The 24,241-nt window shown below is 44.5% G+C and overlaps 1 protein-coding gene across 10 annotated transcripts in view; it reads left to right on the top strand.

Annotated features, from left to right (window-relative positions):
• The window catches only part of pleca (plectin a), a 78,685-nt gene that overhangs the window by 9,215 nt on the left and 45,229 nt on the right, over window positions 1-24,241 (top strand). For 2 of the 10 annotated variants that reach the window (XM_076011953.1, XM_076011949.1), the window contains exon 1: window positions 1,777-1,962. The exons of 6 other annotated variants lie outside the window; for them this stretch is intronic. In XM_076011953.1, coding sequence (XP_075868068.1) covers window positions 1,872-1,962 — 91 coding nt within the window. In that variant the 5' untranslated portion in view covers window positions 1,777-1,871. Of the gene's footprint in view, window positions 1-1,776; window positions 1,963-12,998; window positions 13,220-24,241 lie in introns of those variants that run through there. 2 more of the 10 variants (XM_076011955.1, XM_076011954.1) reach the window with 1 other exon arrangement.

The following is a 24,241-nucleotide window of genomic DNA, read 5'->3' as shown; positions in this document are numbered from 1 at the left end:
ACAATTTAAAGACTTTTTACTTACTAAAATAATTGTGCTCTTCTGGGATAGACGTCTTATATTTTGTCTACAAGTAAACTGAAAGAATAAAGTGAGTCCTTAACTGTCTCCTAGTTTAGGCTTTGTTGTTCCGATTTGATGAAAGTCTGAGTAAAAAAAAAAAAGATTCCCTGCACAATCGATTCAGATAAATTATTCAGGAGTGCTTTTAGAATGGAACACTTGGCTGGTCTTTGTCAGAATATTAAATTGAGTTTGCATTTTTCATTCTTCAAAATGTTTTTTTGTTTCAACTTTGCGTCAGCCGACCAGTGCAGAGAAATGCAGTTTGTCTTTTCTGCTGAGTGACCTTAAAAACCCCAAAAAACAGAATGTTCTTAATTTGCTCCAAACGAGTGCAGTGTGTCATGCTGACATAAGGAGCGCAGGCCAGGCATGCACTCCCACTGGCTTGCTGCAGACCACCACTGCAGAGGTGTTACTGCAGTTTTGTTGGGAGAACACTAGAGGACAGTGTCTAAAGATAAAGAGCTGAGAGTTGTGGCTGCAGGAAGCCCTGCAGTCTTTATTCCCCATGACGTTGTTTCTCACCTTAACTCGAATGTTTACATTTTCGCCCGCATCTTCACGTGGGTACAGTGTGTTCGCTGAGTCTGCACAGAAAGCAGAGCGACCCGAGCGTCTCATTGACACTAACGCAAACATTCAATTCAGGCTGCGCGCCAAACAAGACTGTGAATCACATTTGATTTGCGTAGCTCGACGGGCTACATGGCTTTCATGCATGTCTGAGACGATTTGCAAGGCTATTTTCAAATACTTGCACATGTTGTTTTATTCATTCATTTAATAATTGCTTTGGAAATTGCAGCCACACCAGTAGCTGTCTTTGCAGAGTTGACACACAGTGTGCAGCTTTTGCTATGACATTGGAGATTAACTTTTATTTAACTTTTAAGTGCAGGGTTTTCTTTTGTTTTCTTGGCTTGGTCACACACACCATCAGATTGCTGTTTAAACAGACAGAATCAGGTTTCTGCTTTATTTTTCCAAAGTTAAGCTAGTGCATGATGTGCCAGAGCATTTTTTTTGTCATGTTTTTGCCTCTGAGTGCCAAAGTCCTGCAAATTTACCATCATCCTCTGTTGCTGTCATACTTTTTTCATTGAGTCTGCTGCCATGGAGCTGGTTGCGCCAGTGCTGATCCAATGCTGATCCAGTGCTGATCCAGTGCTGTGCTCTGGAACAGGGGGGTGTGGTCCGCTGACATTTAAACCCTAAAAATGTGCCGTCATCCAGTTTGGTTCATGACATGACCGTGACTACTAGCGTTCAGAGAGCTGATTTTAAAGCTGCAAACAGCCCAACACTCTATCTATGTGTGTGTGTGTGTGTGTGTGTGCAGCAGGAACCCAAGATGACCCGCCTGCGTCGGCTGTTTATTCACGTGCATAGCTCAGTTTGTTTGTCTATCTGGGGTGGAGTTGTGATCTTTTTGTTCGTGACATCAGGGGTTATCAATCTTTTAAATTTGTGTGGTTGCTTCTGTGCCTTTAAGAGGGAGGGTCTCGTATGTGTGTGTGTGTGTGTGTGTGTGTGTGGGTATTTCTCAAGCCGAGTGGTGTTGGTGGTGGTCCAGAATGAAATCCACGGCTTTATAGAGGCAATAGTGGGACTGAGGGGAGGCCAGACAGAAGGTGGGGACAGACCGATAGGGGGAGAGTCAGCCAGAAGGGCTTTTATCAGCAGCGAGACTCAAAAAAAAGGGGGGGTGTGTCTCTGTCTGTGTGTCTGTGTGTGAGCGGTGCCAGTGGAAAGTTTAAAAGAAAGTTTGAAGGCAGAAGGAACTCTTGCTCAGTGTCAGTGAAGTCATGTCAGCGGCGGGGTTTGAAGCGGGCCAGCGGCTGGCCGAGGAGCAGGACTACGTGCAGGCCTACGAGAACGTCAGGGAGAAGTACAAAGGTAAACCCAACACCGACGGATCTCCTTGTGCACGTTGCACACACACACACACACACAGGTGACAACCGTGTTACGGCTGAGTGACAGGTTCGCTGTGACGGAGTAAGAGAGAGTGAGGACGGATGAACCAGTGTTTTAGTGGCTTTCTGGGATGATTCCAACACGGATGTTCGATTTTCTTTTCACCTTATGGCTGATTTGCAAAATGCAGTTTGACACCTTGAGAGAGACATTAGGTGCAAGTTAGACAGGAAGCGATTCATGGTGTTGCTTTGAGTCCTTCAAAGCAACACCACTGGAGTAGATGGGTCGGATTCATCTCATCCATCTATTTGGTAGCGGAGCCATAGAAAGTGTTTACAGAGTGAAAACAACACTTAGAGGGTGATTGGACAGACTTTTGCTTCTGTCACCTTTTTTAACTGTCAGCGCAGTCAGAGTGCTGGAGGCTTCCCATTGGTACAAACTGGTGTGAAATAACCAGGAGTTTTAAAGCTTTGTGTCCGTCTCCTGGTCCTAGTTTGACCTAAGTTGCTCATTTGTCCTCCGTTTGAGATTGTCTCTATTTAATTTATATACTAATATATATATTTGTGATACGTCACATCACTACTGCTGGTTGCCTCTTGGATTCGTCATAACTGACGCTACATTTAGATGGGAGCTACTAAATGTGGACACGTCTTTACTGTGTGACTTTGCAGCAGCAACAATAACCTGGAATGCAGAATATGCAGAATGTTTTATTCACAGGTGCACAAGAACTGTGCAGCTGTGCACAAGCCATGCGGCATGCAAATCCGCATGGCTTCGGTGACCACTGCAGTGCTCCAACACATCTTTCTTTTGATAGAGGGATGGAGCTCAGCAAGTCACCATCTTTGTTTTAGTCCTCCTACTGGTGTGTTGTGACACTGGGAGTGTGATGCACTAGGGAAAGGGAAGTGTGACGTCACAGTGCTCTCAGGCGCTCTGCTCTGCCAGTTTACACAGCTGGAAAGTAGGCTGTGTTATCAGAAGATTTCACTCTGTAAATGGTTGCAGGGGCACCTTTCATTTTAAAAGGCCAAACTGCAAAACAAAATATTCATTTTGACATTAAAACTTGTGTAAATGTGGGCCAAACAGAAGCTGATTGGAAGGAGGCTAACATGACTGAAAATGCTTGTACCTGGAGGCTGACACGATGGAACTGGACAGTGCTGATTTTTCTTTAATTCAGACCCGATAGGCTGAGCTCTGGCCTTCCTGTTCTGCAGTTGTGAGTCTGGTGGTCCTTGTGCGACTCGCCATGTGACACTTGGGTCCGGTGTTTGAATGGCACAGGTCCAACATGTGCACCGGCAGTGATAAGAGCCGCAAGGCAGCTGGATTACAGCAACGTATGGAGGAAGTTCGAGCCTGGATGCAGCAACAGCTGCACACTTTTGTCCTCGGAGTGAAACTTAAGTCGAGAGCGCCGAGAGTCGCGTGTGTGTTTTAAGTGTGTGTATCGGTTGAATGGAAGCCATTGTTTCTGGATGTTCTGCTCAAAAATATACATAACCCTAAACAGAGTGGTAGCTGTGGGCAGAATTTCCCAGCTTGCAGTGAAGGCCTCTTGCTGGCTCTGCTGCTCTGGGAACTGCGTGCAGTCACGTCAGTCGCATCTTTTTCTTGTCATGTGGTTTCCTGCTGTGCTGCCACTCTGGGCAGCGACCCTGCTGTGTGGCTCTGGCAGCAGGTCCTGGTCTTCTAACCTCCAGCCCAGTCTGCCAAGATCTCACTTCCTGTTCTGTCGAGAAGTTCTTAGTTTGGCCCACAATGTTTCTTGTGTTGTGTTGCTGATTTTGCTTTAAAGGCACAGTTCAGTGATAAGTTTCTATTCTGTCGGTGAGCTCCACAGAAATGGCCCACCCTGTACTTCTTTTACTCCAGTTGTTTTACACTTGTGCTTAGACAGACAGCTTAGAATTGTCCCTTTGTGATGTCATTGATAGCTCTCCTGTTTAAGAGGTGTATGTTCCGCCATATTTTTGTCCTCTTTCAAACACGTGGAAGGTCCAATAATACATTTGTTAGCAGACTGTATATTTTCACAGGAGGCTGTAAACAAAGGGATAAATAGGCAGTTTTCAAGGGAGCTGGACATTTTTTTTTGGATAATCAATCACATCACTCTGCTATATTGGAGACCAAAATGACAAACAACAACAACATCAACATCAACGGTAATATGCTAAAGAAACATTTTGTAGGTTTGTCATGAGACACCAGTCGTTGCTTTGGCTTGAGGATAAAAAATAAAACAAGTTTTCATCTGTCAGATTGATTCTTGTCTTTTACTTCAACATGCATGCAGCAGTTCAGCTGATTTTAAAATATCTGTCAATAAACCTCCAGGGATGTGCTTTCATTTTGTGCAGACTTTGCTCCAAATGATTTAAATCCTCATTTTCTTCTGTGTTGTCTTCTATTTTAACCGTGCGTTACTTCACAAAGAGAACACCTCTGACACGACAGGGAGCAAGAATAAATCTCACTTTAAGAAAGTTCTTTTAAGGCCTATTTTGATTGGTTATACAGCGACTGGTGGAAGTGACTGTCCCACTGGGAGGATTTCCATCTTGTTGAGTGGAGCGCAGTGTTGTTACAGCAACTCATCAGATCTATTAGAGTAAAACATGCAGCCCTGCTTTAAATACTCACCACGAATACATCCCAGGACTGTCAATCATCCAGGTTATTCTGGTTGAAAGGCTGAAAAGAGTTCCGGCATCTATCAGTGTAATGTTTCTCACATAATACATAAACACAGTAACCAACAGGCTGATAAAGCTACTGACTCTAATTACTGGATAGCTAGTAAACAATCTAATTGTTGGTCTGATTATTTCAAAGAAATATAACCCCACCCTCACAATTACTGAGAACTTTTTCATTTTTTTTTTTATTTTTAAGATATTTTTTTAAACTTGTGGCAGTCGTAAAACCTTTTACTAAACTAAACAATCCACAACTATGAATAGAACCCCCCCCAAAAAAAATCACAATAACGCATTCGATTTAATTCTGAATACATATTTTATTTTAGGGATCTTAGGGTGTGTGTGTGTGTGTGTGTGTGTGTGTGTGTGTGTGTGTGTGTGTGTGTGTGTGTGTGTGTGTGTAAATACCACCGGGGTTGATTTCTAAAAGAGCTCCGGTAAGTTTGTCTTGTGGGTCACTGCAGTGCTGGATGGTCACCAGAGGAACCCCTCCACACTCCGCTTCCAGTATTTGCCTCAGATCATTTGCCTGCAACTCGATCTCACGGTCAGAAATAGCGCAGCCGCTTAAGTTCTGCATGCATGTCCTGCAAATATTGATAGATGCCACAGATCGGTGCAAATGATCGGTTTGTGGGTGGCAGGTGGTAAATGATATGCAGTAGAGTTTGAATTGTTCATAAATTTTCAAGTATGGTGAAATTAAACTTGGTTTTATGCTGACTTTGAAGGTCTCATATTTTGAAAAATTCTCCACACCATTGGTTTCTAACAACAGTTTGTGTCTCTCACCTGTCACTGCACGACCCAGAAACAGGACATTTTTTTGTTTGTCGTGCTTGCTCGATTTTTCAGAATGTTTGAAATCAAACACACATTGGCCATTTGTGATGTCAGAAAGGGCGTTGATACCTCACTGATTTAATACCGTCTAATACCAAATGTGGAAGGTTCCTTGAGGCATGAGAAGGCAAAAGTCCAGTGTGCTTGCAGGAGGCTGTATGCATGGCATGGTGACTGTCACTGTCATATTAAAATAACAGTGTACTGACTAGAATGACCAGAATGTGTCACTGTTTCTGCAGCACCCAGCAATTGTTGACATTTCTCTGAAGGAATGACGTAAGACTTTCAGCAACAGTTTAGAGGGCCTTGCAGTGTGATGACCTCCGCTGACACCCTCCTATATTAACTTCCTGCTTGTCCATACTGGTGGAAGAACCCTCTCACCTGTCATGCAGCAGCAATACGTGTGAACGCAGTCTCTCCGCTAAGTTAAGCTTTTAAGTGACATTCAGGTTTTGTAATTTTTCTTTTGCATTGTGTTGTGATCATTTCCCAGCTGAACTCCACCCTCTGGGTCCAGCGGCTGTAACTGAGCTGGGATTTGTTCAGGAGTCCAGGATTAGAGACTTCCCAAACCCCGGGAGTGTGAGACAGCTGACGTTAATTATGGAACCACAATGGAAGATTATTAATGCTACCATATCATGTTTTTTTCATTCTTTTTTTAAATATATATAATCTATGACCTCACACTATGGTCACTCTTACCCTGTAAAACGGTGTATAAATTCCCATGAGATTGACTTGAGTAACTTAGTATTTTGTTCATTTTTGAGTTGTTGTCAATTATTCAAAATCAGCACAAGTACAACAATGAGCTAAAATGTGGGCGTTAAGCTATGAGGCACCTGGAACAAGGCTCTAAATCAGCAGTTCACAGACGCTTACATTTTTCCTGTGCGTTTGTTGAGTATTTTGCTGCCAGTCCTTGACAGCAGCGACCGTAGGTGAGAAGATGCAGCTCATATGCAATGAACTCTGGGAGATGCAGCTGCATGATGTCAGCGCTTAACTTTGCCACTCTGTCAAGAGGTGTAAGTGTTGTGCCGCTTCAACCATTTAAGATGCCAGTAACAAAAAAAAATGTTTACTGGGGCTAAGATTTCCATCTCCAGGATACAAACAGAAACTCCCATTTCATTCCTCCCCGATAGTGTCAAGCTTCAGGAGAGCCATAAATAGACGCTACTTTTGCCCTGAAAAAGAACTAGCGTTAGCAGCGTTGCACTGGGAAGCCTGGCAGCACCGCTCATTGCTGCGCTGGGTACAGCTGTCAGAGTTGCAACTACGTCCGTTTCAGAACACCACCTTAATTCCCGCAGCCTGACCTGTGTGCAGAACCAGGGCACCCACAGACCCTGACCTCATACTGGGCCTGATTTGCAGAACAATAGCGCTAACACCCGCGTCCTGGCATGCCACGCTAAGCCGGGCTAATGCCAGGAATGCCAGCAGTGAGCCGACTGCCATGTTTCCTGTTTTTCTACGGGGGTGCCAGGGTCTGAGATGCCCTGACACATACATGTCTGTTACTTTAAGCCGCAACAGCGTTTACACTGATTCCACCTCCCCATCCTGCATTCTTTCACTCTTTTTCATCCAGCTTTGAACCAACTTTTTGACTCGTGGGCCACAATGGGTTGTAAAATTTGACAGAGGGGCCGATTTCTCATAGGAGAAATAAATATATATATTACGAGATATGTAGAGAACATGTGCTTTAATGTCAATTAAATAATGAACAAAAGTTTTCCAACAAAATGTCTGTCTTAGAAGCCCAACAATATTTAGCTCTTTATTAAAATGACTCTTTAAACACTGAAAAAAATATATTATTTATCTATTTTATTACTTACTATTAATATAATTTCTTCAAGTTCGGCCAGATTGGAAAGTTTAACGGGCCGCATTTGGCCCCCGGGCTGTAGTTTTCCCATGCCTGGACTAGTCTACTACCTCTGAACAGTCTTCATGGTGAGTTTGAGGCAAATCGGATTTGATATTATTTTAAAAAAGAATTTTAGATTCTTGACCAAAATGTTGACCATGCAGGCAGTGTTTCCTTCCGTTTTTGGCCATGGTGAGATTTTACATTCTTTCACTCTATTTCATGACATGCTATCTTTGAACAGTATGTACTACTTCAGAACAGTAGTACTGTATATAGTATTTTGTTGAGTTCATCTTTTTCAGCAGTATATATATCCTATCAGAAAAAAGTTAACTCTTTCTTTTCAAAGGTCTTTTGCTTGTGAGTGCATGTGCTGATCTTTGTGAATAAACTGTACTTCTGGCATGGCTGCACAAAGGGAGAAGAGAAAAAAAACTCCTGGAATGTGTCTCTTTCTTAGTTGTAGCTTGTCCCAATGTTGGGGCCCCTCATTATATATTTTATGGGGACACGTTTTGTGAGTTCCTCCTGTTAGTGCCGCCATAAATCACAGTGTATCCCCTGCCTAGTTGCGTCTCAGTGAATTTCTCTGAACTTTCCAGCATGGGCGGGCCATGAGAGTAGCCCCACCCACAGCTCTTCTGTGAACTGCACCCACCCATCAAGAGTTTGTATCCTTAATTTGGCGGTCTGCAAATTCTACAGTAATTCTTGCAATTTAGCAATGACCCTGAAAAAGGAGTTAATTCACATCCCTTTTTTTAATCTGTAACAGAGAGTCAGCGTTACTTATCAGTAACCTTAAACTAACACACGCATGGTGGGGGAAGCTGTCAACAACTGAGCCCAATGTCAAGCTATAGCGCCAAATTCCTTCCAAGCTAATTTCAATGTATAAATCATGTGACTTTTATTTTTGCTGCTGGTATTTGGCTGCAGCAGATGGAAGTTTCCAGTCTTTAGCCAACCTTACTCTGCTTCTGGTCTGGCAGTTTATTTAGACGGAGCAGATTGTTCAACCCGTCACTGAAACTATGTCCAAGTGTTGGTGTCCCTATGTTGTAACGTATTCACAGACAAAACTTTCATTGTCATCTTTGCTCAGTTGAACATGTTTTATCACTTCATTTAAAGCAAAATAAAAAAAAAAAAAAAAAACATTTTGGCTTGAGAGAGGCAGGGCGTGGTAGATGTAAACAGATTATTTTTAGCCGCTGACAGTGGGCAGATTCGTCCTCTGTTTGTGTATTTGGGCGCAGACTGGCTGCAGCAACTGCTGTGAGACAGTGAGCGAGCAACCTCAGGATGAGCGGAGAGGGTTATGATTAGGAGTGGTCTGAGGTTTGTTTCAGAATCAGTTTCAACGGCCTGAACAGCTGCATTAATACGCTCCTTACTTGAGTCATTAAAAATGAATGAATTGACAAACATCAGCTGTCTGACATATTTTATCTGTTCAGAAGGCAGCAACTATGTTTAAAACATGCAACTACTCTAGCTGTTGTTGACAGTAATGGTAAATAAAGTGATATGATTCATTTTTCATTATTGAATATGGAGGCGTTTGATTTAATGCCTTGTCAGGCTTGCAGTGCCACCTGCTCTGTTGCACTTCCCGCTGTGACCACCAGGGGCAACATTGTGTTAGTGTGGAGCCGTCGACTCTCCTCTGCAGAGCTCACTTGCTAAAGAATTCTTACCACTCCGGCCTTTCTGCTCTTCAACGAGGTCAAGATTGGCTTCTCTTCTACATTATTTCTTCATATTAGAGTTTTTGACTTGTCCATACATATTTTACTCTAGTTAAAATAAATGTATAAAGTATGTGTCTGTGAAAAGTTGTGTGCACATATTTCTCTTTGTCTGGGCACACTTGACACTTGAATTTTGATGGGATTTTGGAACTGCACAACGCTGCAGGGCCACAACAGAGATCCTTCCTGCCGGTTATTCCTCTGTAGGCCTGATCTCACTCTAATTTGACACCAGAGACAATCTGAACACGCCTCAGCTACGTATTTTAATGATTTTAGTCAGTTGTCAGACAGTTATAGCGACATAAATCACGTCTGCTCTATATTTGTCTTTGCCAGGGCTGTGGTATTCTGCACGCTGGCTGCAAGCTGACATAGCTCTGCGCCGCACCTGCACGGAGCAGGTCCGGCCGAGTTGCAATCGCTTCCACCGGTCAGATTGTTAGCCTTGGGGAAAGTTCGTTTCACAGCCAAACACTGAATTAGGCATCATATATAGTGTTGCCACCCGTCCTGTTTTTCCCAGAATTGTTCTCTTTTTTCACCACCTGTCCCGGGAAAAATAAAATCTCTCCCGGGACACAATTTGTCCCGTTTTTTAGGGAAAATGACAAAACCTCCTTTGATTTGCGTCTGTGGTCTAGATAGGGTTCCGTTAAATACGCGATTGTCCCATATTTGGCAACTAAAAAACCTGTCCCGTAATGAACTGATACTGGACGCACTGCACTTTGTCCCGTATATTTCGGGGACGCCTCTCCGTCTCCGTCCCCCCCCCCCCCCCCCACTCTTTAGAGCAGTGTTTGCTCTTTTGGCTTTTTCAGATGGCAGGTATTAAAAAGCAGTTGATGCAGACAGTTCTCTGCTGCACTGACTCTTTTTCTGATTCTGATTTGAAGGTCTAACTTGAGCCACAATCAGTGTCTTATCATTTTCTTATGTCTCGGCCCCCAGTGTTGCTGCAGCTGACTGAAACAGAATCAGTGCCAGTTCCTGCTTTCTGAAGGGCCGTTATAGATTGTGTATTCATTGGGGGAGGTGGGAGATCATTATGACCACTGTGCAATAATCCTCCATCACCGTTGCCAGTGATTGTGGTTGGAACAAAGCAAAATAAAAATAAACAAAAAGTCACTGGTCCAGGTCTTTTCACAGTTGATGTAATCTTTTGGCAGCTTAATGGGCTTCCAGTACGAGATGTGAAGGCTTAGTGTGTGAGAGAGATCAGTCGGCGACAGGCTGAGGAATTCAGCAGAACACTGTTAGAAGAGAAAATAGGATTTTGCGTCCAGGTGACGCAGATAAATCAGGCTGAAAACAGGCTGACGTTGCCATTTTAAAATACTTTTAGTATCTAATGGACATTTGCTGCCACAGTTCTGAATGTCTGTCAACCAGACTGACTCAAGAAGGTTCAACTCCAGTTAAACTTCTTCAGAACGATCAAGTAAAGATCTGATTGTGATAAGAGATACTGTAGATAGATACGTTTTCAGACCCTTGTTTATTCATTCATTCATTTTCCATACCCGCTTAGTCCCGAGCTCAGGGTCACGGGGGTCTGCTGGAGCCTATCCCAGCTGTCTTAGGGCGAAGGCAGGGGACACCAGTTCATCGCAGGGCCACATAGAAACAAACAACCATTCACACTCACATGCACATGCACATGCACACCTACGGACAATTTAGAGTCTTCAATTGACCTCACATGCATGTTTTTGGAGTGTGGGAGGAAGCCGAGGGAGAACATGCAAACTCCACACAGAAAGGTCCCAGGCCCGGAATCGAACCCACGACCTTCTTGCTGTGAGGCGGCAGCGCTAACCACTGCGCCACCGTGTCGCCCACCAGAATTTATTTTAGCAGTCTTGGGTGACTGCAGGGTGTGTTGTACCTGGGAGAGTTATTGGTGCCCTTTCTGATGTCACAGAGGGAACTATGTGTTTTTACACACAAAAGCAGGCTAATGAAGAACTTTTCTTTTCTTCTTTTGGCAACAATGTGAGCACTAGTAGTTCTCTGTGTCGTCTATGTCTATCGTGTATTATATTGAAGAGTCTATTAGCACCTGACAAAGGCACTGCCAATGGAAATTAACTCGGGTACATTTATTTTCTTATGGAAATGTTGATTAATGTACTTTGTCCCTTTTTTAAAAATAAAGGATTTAAATTTGGCAGCACTGACTTGTACAGAAAAGCGTAATATTGTTTAAAACCAAAAGTAAAGTGACACGGAAACTTTCAACACATCATGCTATTTTGTCTTTCAATGTTGCGAAGAGCTGTTTTTAATGTGCCCTCAAATATTTTAGCTATTTTTTCCACAATAAAAAACAAAACACGCAGTTGAGCTTTCGTCAGTGTTCGTTCAGGTGTGCAGCGCTGAGACAGAAGTGGTTTGTTGAATGTCTTTTGAAGTGCTTTTAAGTAGTCTGTCAGCGAACTGAAGAAAGAGGAAAAAAACATCTTGTGCGGAAGCTTACCCTGCTGTTGTCGTTACATCAGCAGTGAAGCGGTTGACCCTAAGGCACCGTCCATACGGAGCAGCCCTACACACCAACTAGACAGTTTAGCCTCAAAATCCATGAGTGAGAAATCCGGTTCCATCGTCAGCCTGCCTGTGTTTGGTGAAGTATAATCCTATCATGGCTGAGACGCCTGTGCGTGCTCAGGATGCTGTCAGAAAGAGACAAAGCTCGCCGGTTGTGTGTTTCACTGACTGGCGGATTTCACCTGTGGTTAAGCTGGCTTCCATTCTAATCTGCCGTCGCCCTGAATGACGCGTCCGTTTGACTCATGGCTGAAAAATGAGACTAAAACGGCAAGAAAGTGAATTGGAAGCGTCGTTAGCAGCTGATTTGATTTGCCTGATTTGAAACTGAGTGTGTGCTTTGGAATAATGGAACAGTAATGATACTAAAAATATTCACAGCATTAAACGGGAGTAAATAAGAATTTTCCTTGTTCTTCACCCATTTAATGGAAAATAACTTTCCCATTATGGCTGCTTTGCCTGATTCAGCAGCACTGAGCCAGTGGTTTTGCACCGTCACCCCCGACTCTGCTGCTTCAGCCTTTTAATTCTGATGCTATATTCACCAATAAGATGCTCCAACGTTTAACCTGTGTTCAGTTTAGGATGTAGTTTTCGGCTTGCGTGAGTGCTCCATCTCCCACACACTCCGCTCTGCAGCGCTCTGCAGCACTCTGCATGAAAAATGGAGACGCTCCTGTGGACTGGCAGAGGTTTTTTTTTTTTTAGGGAAATGCTGAGTCACTGTCACCCTCTTTTGGCAAACACGCCATTCACTGCGTATACAAAGAGAAAAAAAAGCTAGTGGATTGTCACATCCACTAGCTTTATCACCCCTGTCATTGCACCTGTGAAGTTTTCTGGGAATGTATTTGCTCATGTGCCTCTCACTTCCACCAACAGTTTTTTTCCTCACTCCCTATTCTTCTTTTTTTAATTCTCTGTCAGAAAACCATCTGAACTCTCATCACCTCGCCTCTGACTTAACCCATCATCCTAAGCTCTGCTCTCGGCGGCGCTCATGATTGGCTGAGGTGCCTCTCTTGAACACCACCAGTACTGAGGCTGGGAAGGGAGAGAAAATCTCAGGGGAGGAGGGGGCGGAGGAGGAGATGAAAAAAAAAAGAGGGCGGTGGGCTTCTTCTTCCCCCCCCCCCGCTGCAGTGTCTCTGTCGCTGTCGGGAGCTGCGTGCGTGTGTGCGTGCGGCCGGGCTGGAGGGAGTGAGTGAGTGAGTGAAAAAGCACCGAGCTGCCAACTCCTGTGGCAGCAGGGAGAGCGAGAGCAGCAGAGGGAGGGTTAGAAAGAAAGAGTCTGCAGCAGGGCAGAGAGAGAGAGAAAGAGAGAGAGAGCGAGCACACGGCACCTCACATCCTCCGAGCGCCGCCACTGACCTTGCCGGAGCGCCGAGCGAACACCATGAGCAGGGGGAAGGCGAGCCTGGAGTGCGGCAGGTCCATCCAGCACGAGATCAGCTCCCTCAAAGGTACTCCTCCCGTCAGCAGCGACCAGCGGGACCGCCTCGCTTTCCCACAATGCACTTCTGCGGCCAGGGCGTCCTCGCCCCCCCTCCGCCTCCTAGGGACGCGGAGAGAAAGTTCAGTCGGGAAAGGTTTTCGGTGCTGCGGGGCGAAATGGAGAGGTGGTAGACGCTTGGTTTTGCATAGTTTTGCCGGATGGAAAGGGCTGAAAGGCTTTTGTTTCGCCTTTGTGTGCAGGCTGCGGGGGTCGGGGGGAAGCGATGGTGCTGAGGTGGGGTATTTTATGGTGTGGAGGATGCTGCAGGGGGCTCATCCTGCTGCTGCTGCTGCTGCTGCTGCATGCGGCACATGGAATGCGTCTGCGCTGAGGAGAGGCAGAGCCGCCCTGCTGCACCCTGCTGCACCCTGCTCCTCACTATCAACCAGGACTGCAGGTGTAGGAGGACTGCTTTACAGAGTCTGGGCTACTTGATTGGCGGGTTGCCCCTGTTACTCCTCCACCTCCTCCTTCTAGGTTTCCTCCTACATCACTGATGACATTTTCTTTTAGTTTATCCTTGTTTGTTTTCATCAATTAACATGTATTCTGTTTTGTGTGCAAAAAGTGCTGTGTGACGGGTGTTTTGTGTGGGAAAACCAATGAAACCCCCGGAGCATTAAACAGGACAAACATGAACATGATGAAACTGTAAATAATTACTTATTTAAATGAAGTTATAAAACCTCTGTCCTCTGCAACTTTCCCGCAACCTGCGGCAAAGCTGCCTGCACTGCTGGTTCTTCCAATTTTACATGATCAAACTGCAAAAACTGCACTTTGAACAAACACTTGCAAGTTTGATTTCTTTGAGAACCGGGCAGACAGTCAGCTTCCTCATTTCAGTTGTAACCGAAAAAGTCCCCCAAAAGGACAAGGTGGTGTTTCTGGGAGACCTGGGAGAATATTGGGAGATTATTTCCACCACTAATTATTTATTGGTTTGTTGTTCATTATAACAATGTGTTTACTTGTACTTTCACAAGTTAAACTGGAAACGTAGCTGCTGCTAAGATTAGCACTGATGCTTGAGAAGATGAAGTTGAATGAATGTCAAATGTTGCTTTACTCCCAACTGGCTTTGGCAGGAGTTTGTCCACAGGTTAGCTGTATGTGTGTGCGCAGGTGCTGTAGCTGCTTGGCTAAACTGGCATGAACACATTTTTTTTTTTTTTTTTTGCTCTTGCTTGAATGTGTTAAGTGTTATTGACTGTAGTTTCATCCAGTCATCTCCCTGGTGAATACGCAGCTTCAATCCAAAGAATTCAGGAAAGTCTCGGGCTGCCGTGGCAGTTTAAAAAAGCTCTTGAGGTTTAGTCCGACTGGCCCGGTCCAGCTCGGTGCGGTCACACTGGGAAGGAAGGACTTGTGGGCGGCGGCGACGACTTCGACATTTAAATGCTTCTGGAGACGGATGAGAAGACGTTTGAACCCCCCAGACAGTTTAAAGAATGTTTTTCCCCCGCGATTCGGCGGGACAAAGGCGGCCTTCGCTTGACTGAGCGCTGCCAATGGACTTACTCAGCGTCCCGGAGACCGCTGCTTATTAAGCCAGACTCACTTCATTTGTAAGCGTGTCGTCACCGCGCGACCGCTGCTGACATTGTGAGAGCTTGTCGGCTATTTTCAGGAGAATCAGCTCTTCAACACAGGAGCTTTGTGATGGTCCGCGGTACGTGCCGAGACGTGCCAGCCTGTGTGCTTTTGACGTGTCCTTGGTTACTCAACGCTGACAGCAGTGTCCTCCTCCTCTTTCTGCTGCTCCTTCTCCTCTTTCTCCTCCATGCAGTGTGATAGACTCTGTCTGCTGCCTCGGTCCTCCAGCGTTGGGTCATGGCACAAATATTTTTGGCTTGTTTCAGACCTCTTAACCAGGATTGAGGAAGCTTTGGGTCTGAAGAAACAAAAAATCAATGAGTTGTTTTTCCGCTTCAGAATACTTTGGTTCCACTTATTTCGAGTGTTTGTTTGTAAAATTTGAGATATTCCACATTTAGTGTTAATTAGCTGATTTATTTTTTGTAGTGTGTGTGTGTGTGTGTGTGTGAGTTTGTGTGTGAAGCATCTGGAAACTTGTGTAAAAACACTTTTCTGTTATACTTAAATTATTTCCCTGAAGTTTCCCAGAAGAAGAAGAAAAAAGAGAAGATTTTTTTTTTGACATTTGTAACATTTAATTGCCGCTCTTATTTACATTTGACAATCAAACTAAATTAGAGCAGGTCTGCGCTGCGGCTCAGTCCCAAATAAATAAATAAATAAATAAATACATAAATAAATAAATAAATAAATAAATAAATAAAACTTTTACATCAGCACATCACTAATAAATAATTCCCCCTCTGTCACTACACACAATGCACCGTTAAAAGTCCACAGTTCAATAAAACAAAGTCTAATTCCCCTGCTCTCTTATAAAACATAAAATCAACATGGACTCTGGACTGGATCAATTTTTTGCAGATGACCGAGGGATCGACCTCTGCCCCATCATTCATCTTCCTCTTACGACTCAACCACACCCACAACTTAGCCTGTCTTAGAACAAAGTTTAAAACCTGGCCTTTCCTCTTGCTCTGGCGACTGTACTTAAAACCAAAGATAAAAGAGTGTTTGTTAAAAACCTCCTGGCATCGGGTAAAAACTCTATCTAAAAAACTAAACACCGACAGCAGACGCTCACACTGATAAAAACAATGAAAAACACTCTCTCTGTGAAGAAGAAAATGATGAAGAAGAAGAAGAAGAAGAAGAAGAAGACGTTATTCATCCCACGTTGGGGAAATTAGCAGCAAAGTAGTGTTATAGTTGAATTTGTTTTCTTGGTTTATCTTTAGTTTTCTTATGTCACTATCTCTGCCAAGAAATTCATTCATTCATTTAATGCACCATTGAATGTTTTTCCACAGTGGACTAAATGGAAAGGCCACATTATCAATGTGAGTCAGGGCCCTCTTGTTTTCTGTGGCAGCCTCTAAGGTGTTTCCTCTCCCTGCCCACCTTCAGCTTGTGAGTATCCCAGTCCTCCATGTGCTGCCAGGTTTCTGTCCAGCCCTCATCAACATGACTGTGCTGACATTGTGCTGTTGCCAGCGTTTCTCTCTGCGGGTCGGATCAAAGGGAGATGACGCTGCTTCCAAGCAGCACAGGTTTGCGATGAGGCCACGCCCAAGTTGAAGAGGAGTGCAGGCCAGGGGTCAGCGCACTCGACCTCTGAGCGGTCTAGTGTTTCACTCAGCTGTGCAAAGGGGTTCCCTGACATTTTCTCTGGTTTGCTCTCGAGAGCTGCAGACATGGGGGTTGGACAGATGCGTGCAGGTGCAAGCTGAGACAGATGAGGCGTGGCGACAAGTTGCATTTAAGACGTTGTTCAAATGCATTTCTAGGAAGATTAGAAGTCTTTTCTTCGTCATTTATGACCTGATAGCAGAAAGTGTTACAACTGTGAGCTATATGAAAACTTCCAGTTGATCAATTTATTCTTTGTTTTATAATGAGTTCATTTGCTGAACTACCTGAGTTGGATAGTGAAATGGAAAATCCATCTATGTTTCTTTGTTAACAAAATCCAGCAGGTGGACTCAGCTGTTGTCTATAGCGTGATGGATAAACAGAGTCCTGACAGGCCACGGCTAACGCCCTGTCAATCATCTGGACTCCTCAGCTGCAGAGAGAAGTACTGTGTGGAGCCAGAGCTGCTAGACAGACCAGATCTTCTGTGTGTTGTAGATAGAATGCAGCATGTGTTTCACGGGTGACGTTTGCAGGCTGTAAGCGACTGACTTGTAATATCTCTGTTTTCAATTTACAGAGTCTGCTTATTTCTGTCTTCTGGCTTTATCGTTCTTAACCCAAATGCTCAAAATAACATTTTGCTCCTTGAATATACAGTATGTGATCTTATATTTCCATCCCGAGTGTCTTCGACACTGGGTCATCATGCTGCTCCTGAAGCACTGATACATGGATACAGTAGAGAAGATATGAATCTGTGATGAGCTTCCTAATTGCCCCACCGTATCTGCAGTCCTGCTCTGTTTGACATTCACAACTGGAACCCGCTCCAGAATCAAACCCGCTGTTTTCTTCCTCCCTATGTCTGCACTTTTCTGCTTGCCAAGAATCACCAAGTGCAGAATGATCCATGAGGACAATGCAGGGACTCACTTCACATTTACTGCAGAGTTGGAGCCATAATTCAATGAAAATCAGTCTCTTGACATCTTCAAGCACCACGGGTCATGCCTGTTTATTGACTGGATGTGTCTGTTGGATGTTGCTGACGTCTACTTCCTGTCTGTGCTTCCCGCTCGGCGCTGAAGGGGCTCATATGTCACTGGCGGTGTAGGTAGCTGTATGATTCAGAGGCTCCTGCATGCTTCACTTGTTATGTGAGCTGCAGGACTTAGAGGACGGCCGCGTTTCAGATTCCTCTTTCGTTTCTGTCCGGACAGGCTTTTCTTCATGGATGGGAAGATGGATGGATAGATGGATAGACAGACAGATGGATGGATGGATTTTGTCTTAATCACAGTGGAGAAGAAATCTTAACATAATTCTGCGGTAACGACTCTTGGAAATGAAAGGAAAGTTGTTTTTGAAATTTTCTTTCTTTATGGAAAAATTCTGAATTTTTTGTTAATTCACACAGAAAAAAAAATCAGTGATTTAAAGGTGGTGCCAAGTCATGAATCATCATCAACATGAATGTTCACTTACACACAACTGTCAGACTCAAGATTGAACTGGGAGGGAGAAGTTCTCTGCTGAGGTTACACATGCACTCGCTGATCTCACCCACTGACCTGATTTTAAGTGATTGGCATGGCGTGAGTGCATTCTGAGCCACAGTAGCATCGGCCGCCTGGCAGATCTTTGAGATGCATAACAACACCGTCAATTTTTTCCCTAGTTTATTTTTTGACATCAGAAAAAAGCTTGTTTTTAAATGTGACAATCCCGAGTATCTGTGTCAGTGTGTGACCAGCTAATCCTGCTTGACCCGTCACTGCGCCTGCCACTCACGCTGCTCCGCACAATCCCATGTTAGCGGCTTCCTTATTTAGCTGATGTGATTACATAATCTCGTTAACCCCACGTTTCCTGTAATTCCGAGGGGCGACTGGCCCTCTAATTTGGCAATCACCCACTCCTTCCTGTCATCTTTCTCTCGGCGAAGCATAATTACGTCTTCACCGCTCGGTTTCATCGGGGTCATGGAACTGTCAAACCACCTGTCTGCGTTTCTTTTTTCCCCCTTAAGTATCCAGAAGGGGGCACTGTCTGCAAAGCTTCTTTAGCGCAGATAAACAGAGCGAACTGCTGGAGGCCTTGACGAGGCTTCTGTCTGTCAGTGCGCAGCCGCCCACTGCTTTCAGCTTAACCCCATACTTTCTATTTCCTCCCTCAAATGTTTTTGTCATCCGATGACATTTAAATTATTGTATTATGTACCTGATATGTGGCTTCTGAAACCCCACATTTCTAACAGTGTTACCTCCCTTGTCTTGTGTGTGCTTTCTCTTCCAGGTAAGTGGTTGCTGCTACTGCTGCTTGCCAACTGTATGGATTTTCTATAGTGACACAGAAAGGGTGAGATCCTGCATCTTAAATCAGTTTTCACCACAGTTCGCATAAACGCACTGCCCTTTAAAAGAGTTTTCCAAAACTCACCATGCACCAAAACTCACCATGAATATTTAAAAAAGGAGAATAAAGAAGAACATTGAGATTTTATGGTGCAGCACAGATTTTTGCAGAATCGAAACGCACATAAAAGAGTTATAATACATAATCTTTAAAGTTTGCTGCAGTTGGTTGGCTTCTTTGTTCATCCCTTTTTATCTATAAATAGCATAATGTGAGGTTCTTCTCCCTCACAGCACCTGAATCTTATGATAGTTCTCACTTTACTATTCATTTGAATTTCAACACTGAACTTTATAATTTCATTTTTTGATCCCATCTGACAATCAGCTGGCAGTGATTGTTGGGGTCTGTGCCGTCCTTCATCTTCACCATTCCCAGAACTCGCTTGGCACGAGACAAATGCTGCAGCTATAAAAGCTGCTGTTTGGTTTGTTTGCCAACCTCAACCACAAAAAAACACGAAGAGCAGCCAGCAAGGCGCCCCGCCACAATAAAAAAAGAAAAAGAAAAAAAAGGACCACATTCACCTCAGGAGACCCCTGCTTTGCTGCTGGCTCTCAGCCAGTTGATATTATCCATGATGCATTTTTCTCATGGCGGTACAAAGTCTGGGGCTGATTTGGAATTCAAGAGGCCGGGGAGAGAGAGAGTGAACTGGTGGTGGTGGTGGGCGGAGCCCCTTCGGCAGCTCGAGGGGATTGAAGGGGCTCATGTTAGAGCTGCTCCTTTTCACTCTGTCACCGTCGAGTTTATGAGGAGGCCACGGCTGATGGATGGGACTCCACTAAACGGCACCGCACACATACTGCACTCCTGAATGGGCGTGTCATCCCGACCTCGGCCAAAGTGCTCTCGCTCCCCCGAAGGTCAAAGACTCAGAAGAGGCGCTGCCTGAACATCTGCTCATCGTGCCCATAAATAAAATACCGCCGCTCTTCTAGCTAGCGTGAGGATCAGAACCAGACTTCCTTAAAGTTGGCAGGTTGGCAGGACATTTGGGTTTTACGACAATTCAGGCATGTGTGCACAGTGATGCCAACATCGGAGGCACTCTGACCTCAAATGCAACACGTGTTGGTTTTTATTTATCGGTTTAGGATTTTTTAAAAAATGTTTTGTTTTTGGACTCCTACTTCAGACGGCATCGCATTGTGATGATCTTCTGAGAAGGCTCCACTAAACCGCAGGGCACCACTGTTTTGAGTGTTGCCAGTGGCGATTCTATCGTCTCTGTCTGTCCAGTGTTCTGGCTTCCTTCTCTATTTGCCCCTATTTCTATGCAGTATCATGTTCCTATGGTTACAGGCATTCCTGGTTGGCCACACCTTACCACACGCTCTCCATGAGTCATCGCGGTGGCCAGCCACTGTCCTTGTCTGATGCACACACACACTCACACACACACACACACACACACATTCTCATATTACTTCCTCCGTTGCCATGGCGTTACTTCCCTATTAATCACAGCCCTGATCTCATGTTCTAACTCGGCCATGTGCCAACTTCTGGCCAAGTGCGCTCCAACAATTGCTCAGGTCGGGCATTTTTTTTTAGCTGCGCAAAAGCGAGGTTTGTGTCGGCGTCTCTCTCTCACAACATCTCTCTGGTCTGCTTCACCTCAGTCGCCCTCTGGGCGGATCGCGTTCCATCTACTTTTGTCGGCGACAGCAGAGACTAAGTGCTCTACCGCAATATGAAACTGTTTGATGTTGCCAAGACTGTTGTTCGCCCAGCTCGTTTTTGCTTCATCATGCATGGCATTCTGGCAGAATGTCAAACTGCTGACACTCTTTCTGGTCTTGTCCTCGCTTCAGTGAACACAACTATTTATGACTTGATTTGCACCGTTTGCCTTGTGAAGCATACTCCTGTGCAGTTAATTTAAAATAATGAACCTGACATTGCTTTTGTGCCGATTATTGCTCGTTTGTTAATGAGGAAATGGTGTTGCAATATTAGTTGCAGTATTACCACATAGACATTGTTGCTCAAATTGCTAAGATGGCAGTATCTTTTTTCAAAACTCACCCTCTGATGTCACCTGCCTTCACAGGGAGAATGCTCGCTGGTCAGATAGTCAAATCCCAGCCAGTGGAAAACAAATCAGGCAGGAGGTTTGCAAGATGGATCTACTGGATGTATTCCGATCTCAGTAATCCAGCCGCTTTGGCAGAAACTTCACTTTTCTCTTATATATACTATATTTGTGGTTGTACTCTGTCGACTCTCAACTTCAACCTGCAGTCTCTGTAAGGATGTCGCTGTGCGGCAAGATGATGGCTTTGTATTGTAGTTGCTTTCAAGCCTCCAAACAACCTCCTGCTTGCGTTCAATGCAAGAGGCCACGATAAAAGGAATAAAAAACAGTTTGGGGCCTCCGACTTTGGATTTGGTTCTAAATATAAAAATACAGTCTGGTTTAACGAGCTGGGAGACAATCGTTACAGCCTGAGTTACTGTGTGAACCGACGCTTGGTGGATGCGTGCGTCTGTCACCTGGAGGTGTTGCCATTCTCCCGACCTCTGCCATTTGCCCCATGGCAGTGAGCTTACATCTGGGAAGCGTATAACCCCCCAAAACCCTCATTCATTGGCTGCCAATGGGCCTGCTGGGTCTCACTCTGTAACCGAGTAACCGCTCTGTTTTAGTCATTTTCACCGTCTCAGCTTCTCGCATAACTGCCCTTCCTTTGGAAACAAATCTGTTACTTGGTAGCAGAGTATTGTATATGAAACAGTCATCTGACCGGTTTGCAGCTGGTAAGCAAATGAAATTCTGCTGCTGCACTTTATTTATTTGTATCTGATTGTGAACCGTCGAACAGGTAATGGGGAGCACATGGCAGAAAAAAGTCTCTGCTTCCAACTTCACAGGCCTCATAGTTTTAGATATATCAGAAATGCCGAACAGTTCCAAGACTTTTAGATTTCTCTTTTTTTAGTATTTTTTTTTAGGGGAATGTTTAGAAAGTGCCCGCCTTTCAAAACATTCCTCATGTCAACGGAGCCGAAATCTTTATTGACCGAGGTGCTTCCATACCTTCCAGTGAATCAATCAGACTTTCAGTAACGGGAACTAGCGGCACCATGTTTATCTGGAATGACCAAAAGCCAAGAGAAGCAGGAGGGTGCAGTTTTTCTTCATCAGAACACATAGCAGCTGGTGGATAACAACTTTAGATATGTGCTGGTGGTAAAAGTGTTGCTTGGCTTTCAGTGATGTTTAATTATTACTTTTTAATCACATGGACAGTGCCTTGAGAATGCTATCTGGATTACCAGGAGGAAAAAAAAAATCATGAGTCTGAATGGCATTCTGCAGCTCACCCGCTGCAGCTCTAGACAACATTAGAAAACATTAGTGCTCCTTAAACCGTGCCAAAGTCAAGTGTACGCATTGGCTGTTGCCCTTTGCAGAGGCCGTTGCAGTTTGCGCATTATTCCGAGTTACATTGGAAAAGTTCAGCAATAGGAGGCGGCTGCAGCTGTGCCTCGATCAAATCTAAAGGAAAATGGGAAGAAAAAAGAAATTGCCTCCCCTTGTAAACATTTTCCAAATCTCCCACTTTGTATTTTTAGCCGGACTGGAAACTACATGTTACTGGCCAGGATGGATTAGTCTCCGTGGGCTGAGTAAGTGAAACCTAAACACAGGCACAATTGTGTGTGTGCGTGTGTGTATTTTTTTTTTTATGGAAAGAAATGAGTTGATGGCTTTTCCAAATTGCAGGTTCGAAAACTTTTGGCCTTTTGGAATTTGTTGCCTATTTCTGCCGCGGTGAGAGAAGGAGAGCAGGGATAATATATGTTGTGTAACTGCTGCAGTCGTCTCTAACAGAAATACTCCCTGAAACCACCACTTGTCTCTCTGCAATCTTACTGCGCATCGACGGAAGGTTGAAGAGAAAACGGCAGCAGTACATGAGCAGGACGGATGTGTTTTTGAGGAAGGTGATGCTGAGGTGCATAGTTACTGATGATGGGGTGGGATGAAGGATCTCGATCTTGATGCTGCAGCCTCACTAGAAAACAGCAAGAGTAGGTTTGAAAGGCCTCTTCTCTCAACCTTGTAGCTCCTCTAGAGGTTCCACTAGCCAAACCTTGAGACCACCTTGCTTCAGATGGGCAACAGCCCCTTGACAAAAGTGTCCTTGAGGAGAAGCAGCACGTCCACAGGCTTCTCTGAAACTCTCTTAGTTCTTCTTGTCGGCCTCAGTGGCGAGACAGTTTGAAGACATAAATTACAAATAATCTGATCATCTAGCCGGACAAGTGACTGCGTTGTCTGTTTGTCATGCTGCTAATTAACCGCTGAGCTGAGATGACGCCGGAGGAACTGGAAAAGTTTGCTCGGCGCAAAGGAAGATGGACTGATGTGGAGTCACATGTCAGCATTAGAATCTCATTGTACCGCAGAGAAAACACACACTCCCACTTAGTTTGTCTGCTCAACCAATTCAAGTGTGCTTATAAAAACTGTCGCTTATTGTGTTTTAATAAGTGCAACTTTTACTAATCATAACAGAAGACGTAAAAATAAACCCTAAACGTTTGAACACGAGACCTTTAAAATGACTCTTATGAGTTTTTTTGCTTTTTACTTCCTCGTATTATTGTCTAATCTTTGTCTCCGACAAGATTTAGTTAAGAAGACAATGTGGTACATATTTGACTGGCATTTCTCTCTCAGACATTGAGGCACCATGTCTCAAAGTAGATATGATATTAAAAGACGCACTCTGCCATCTGCTGGACTAAGTAGTCACTATAAGCTAAAGATCTTGTCTCCTTCGAGCACATCGTAGACGCAGGATGTCCCTCATTTCCTTTTCCACCTAAAGAACACGCGACTGCCAGGTAGATTTTAATCATTCACAAGATTATGCTGATCTTTCTCTTTTCATTGCAAGTTCTTTTTTCATTGCAAGTAGCCTTCAAGTGCAGCAGTCTGCAGGAGGACTTTCCACTGTCACGGCTGCTGCATGACTAAGCACAGGCAGGGAAATGTGAGTCTGCTACAGCCGCACTCAGCTTTTCCGGCTTTGTGCCTCCACAAGAAGGGCGAAGCTGTGGAGGCAGTCCAGATGTGGCACTCGCCCGCCGTTCATCTGCCCTTTGAGAGTTTCAGTTTTGTTTCTAGTGAAGCACAACATTTAGAAGAGCCCGCTGCACTTGAATGGGCGGCCGCATAAAGTCCCCAAAACCTGCAGCTTCACACATCAGTGTTGCATTCATCAGCACAGCCACGATGATGGAAACTCACCGTACCAGAGACTTCATGGAAGCTTTGATTCAGCACGGACAAGGTAGGAAGCCTACATTTTTGGAACAGTACTGT

This window comes from Nelusetta ayraudi, unplaced genomic scaffold (assembly GCF_046127955.1).
Source record: "Nelusetta ayraudi isolate G7.1 ecotype Tasmania unplaced genomic scaffold, CSIRO-AGI_Nayr_v1 ptg000135l, whole genome shotgun sequence".
NCBI lineage: Eukaryota > Metazoa > Chordata > Actinopteri > Tetraodontiformes > Monacanthidae > Nelusetta > Nelusetta ayraudi.
The sequence above is the reverse complement of the archived record's forward strand: the minus strand, read 5'-3'. Positions and strand labels throughout refer to the sequence as shown.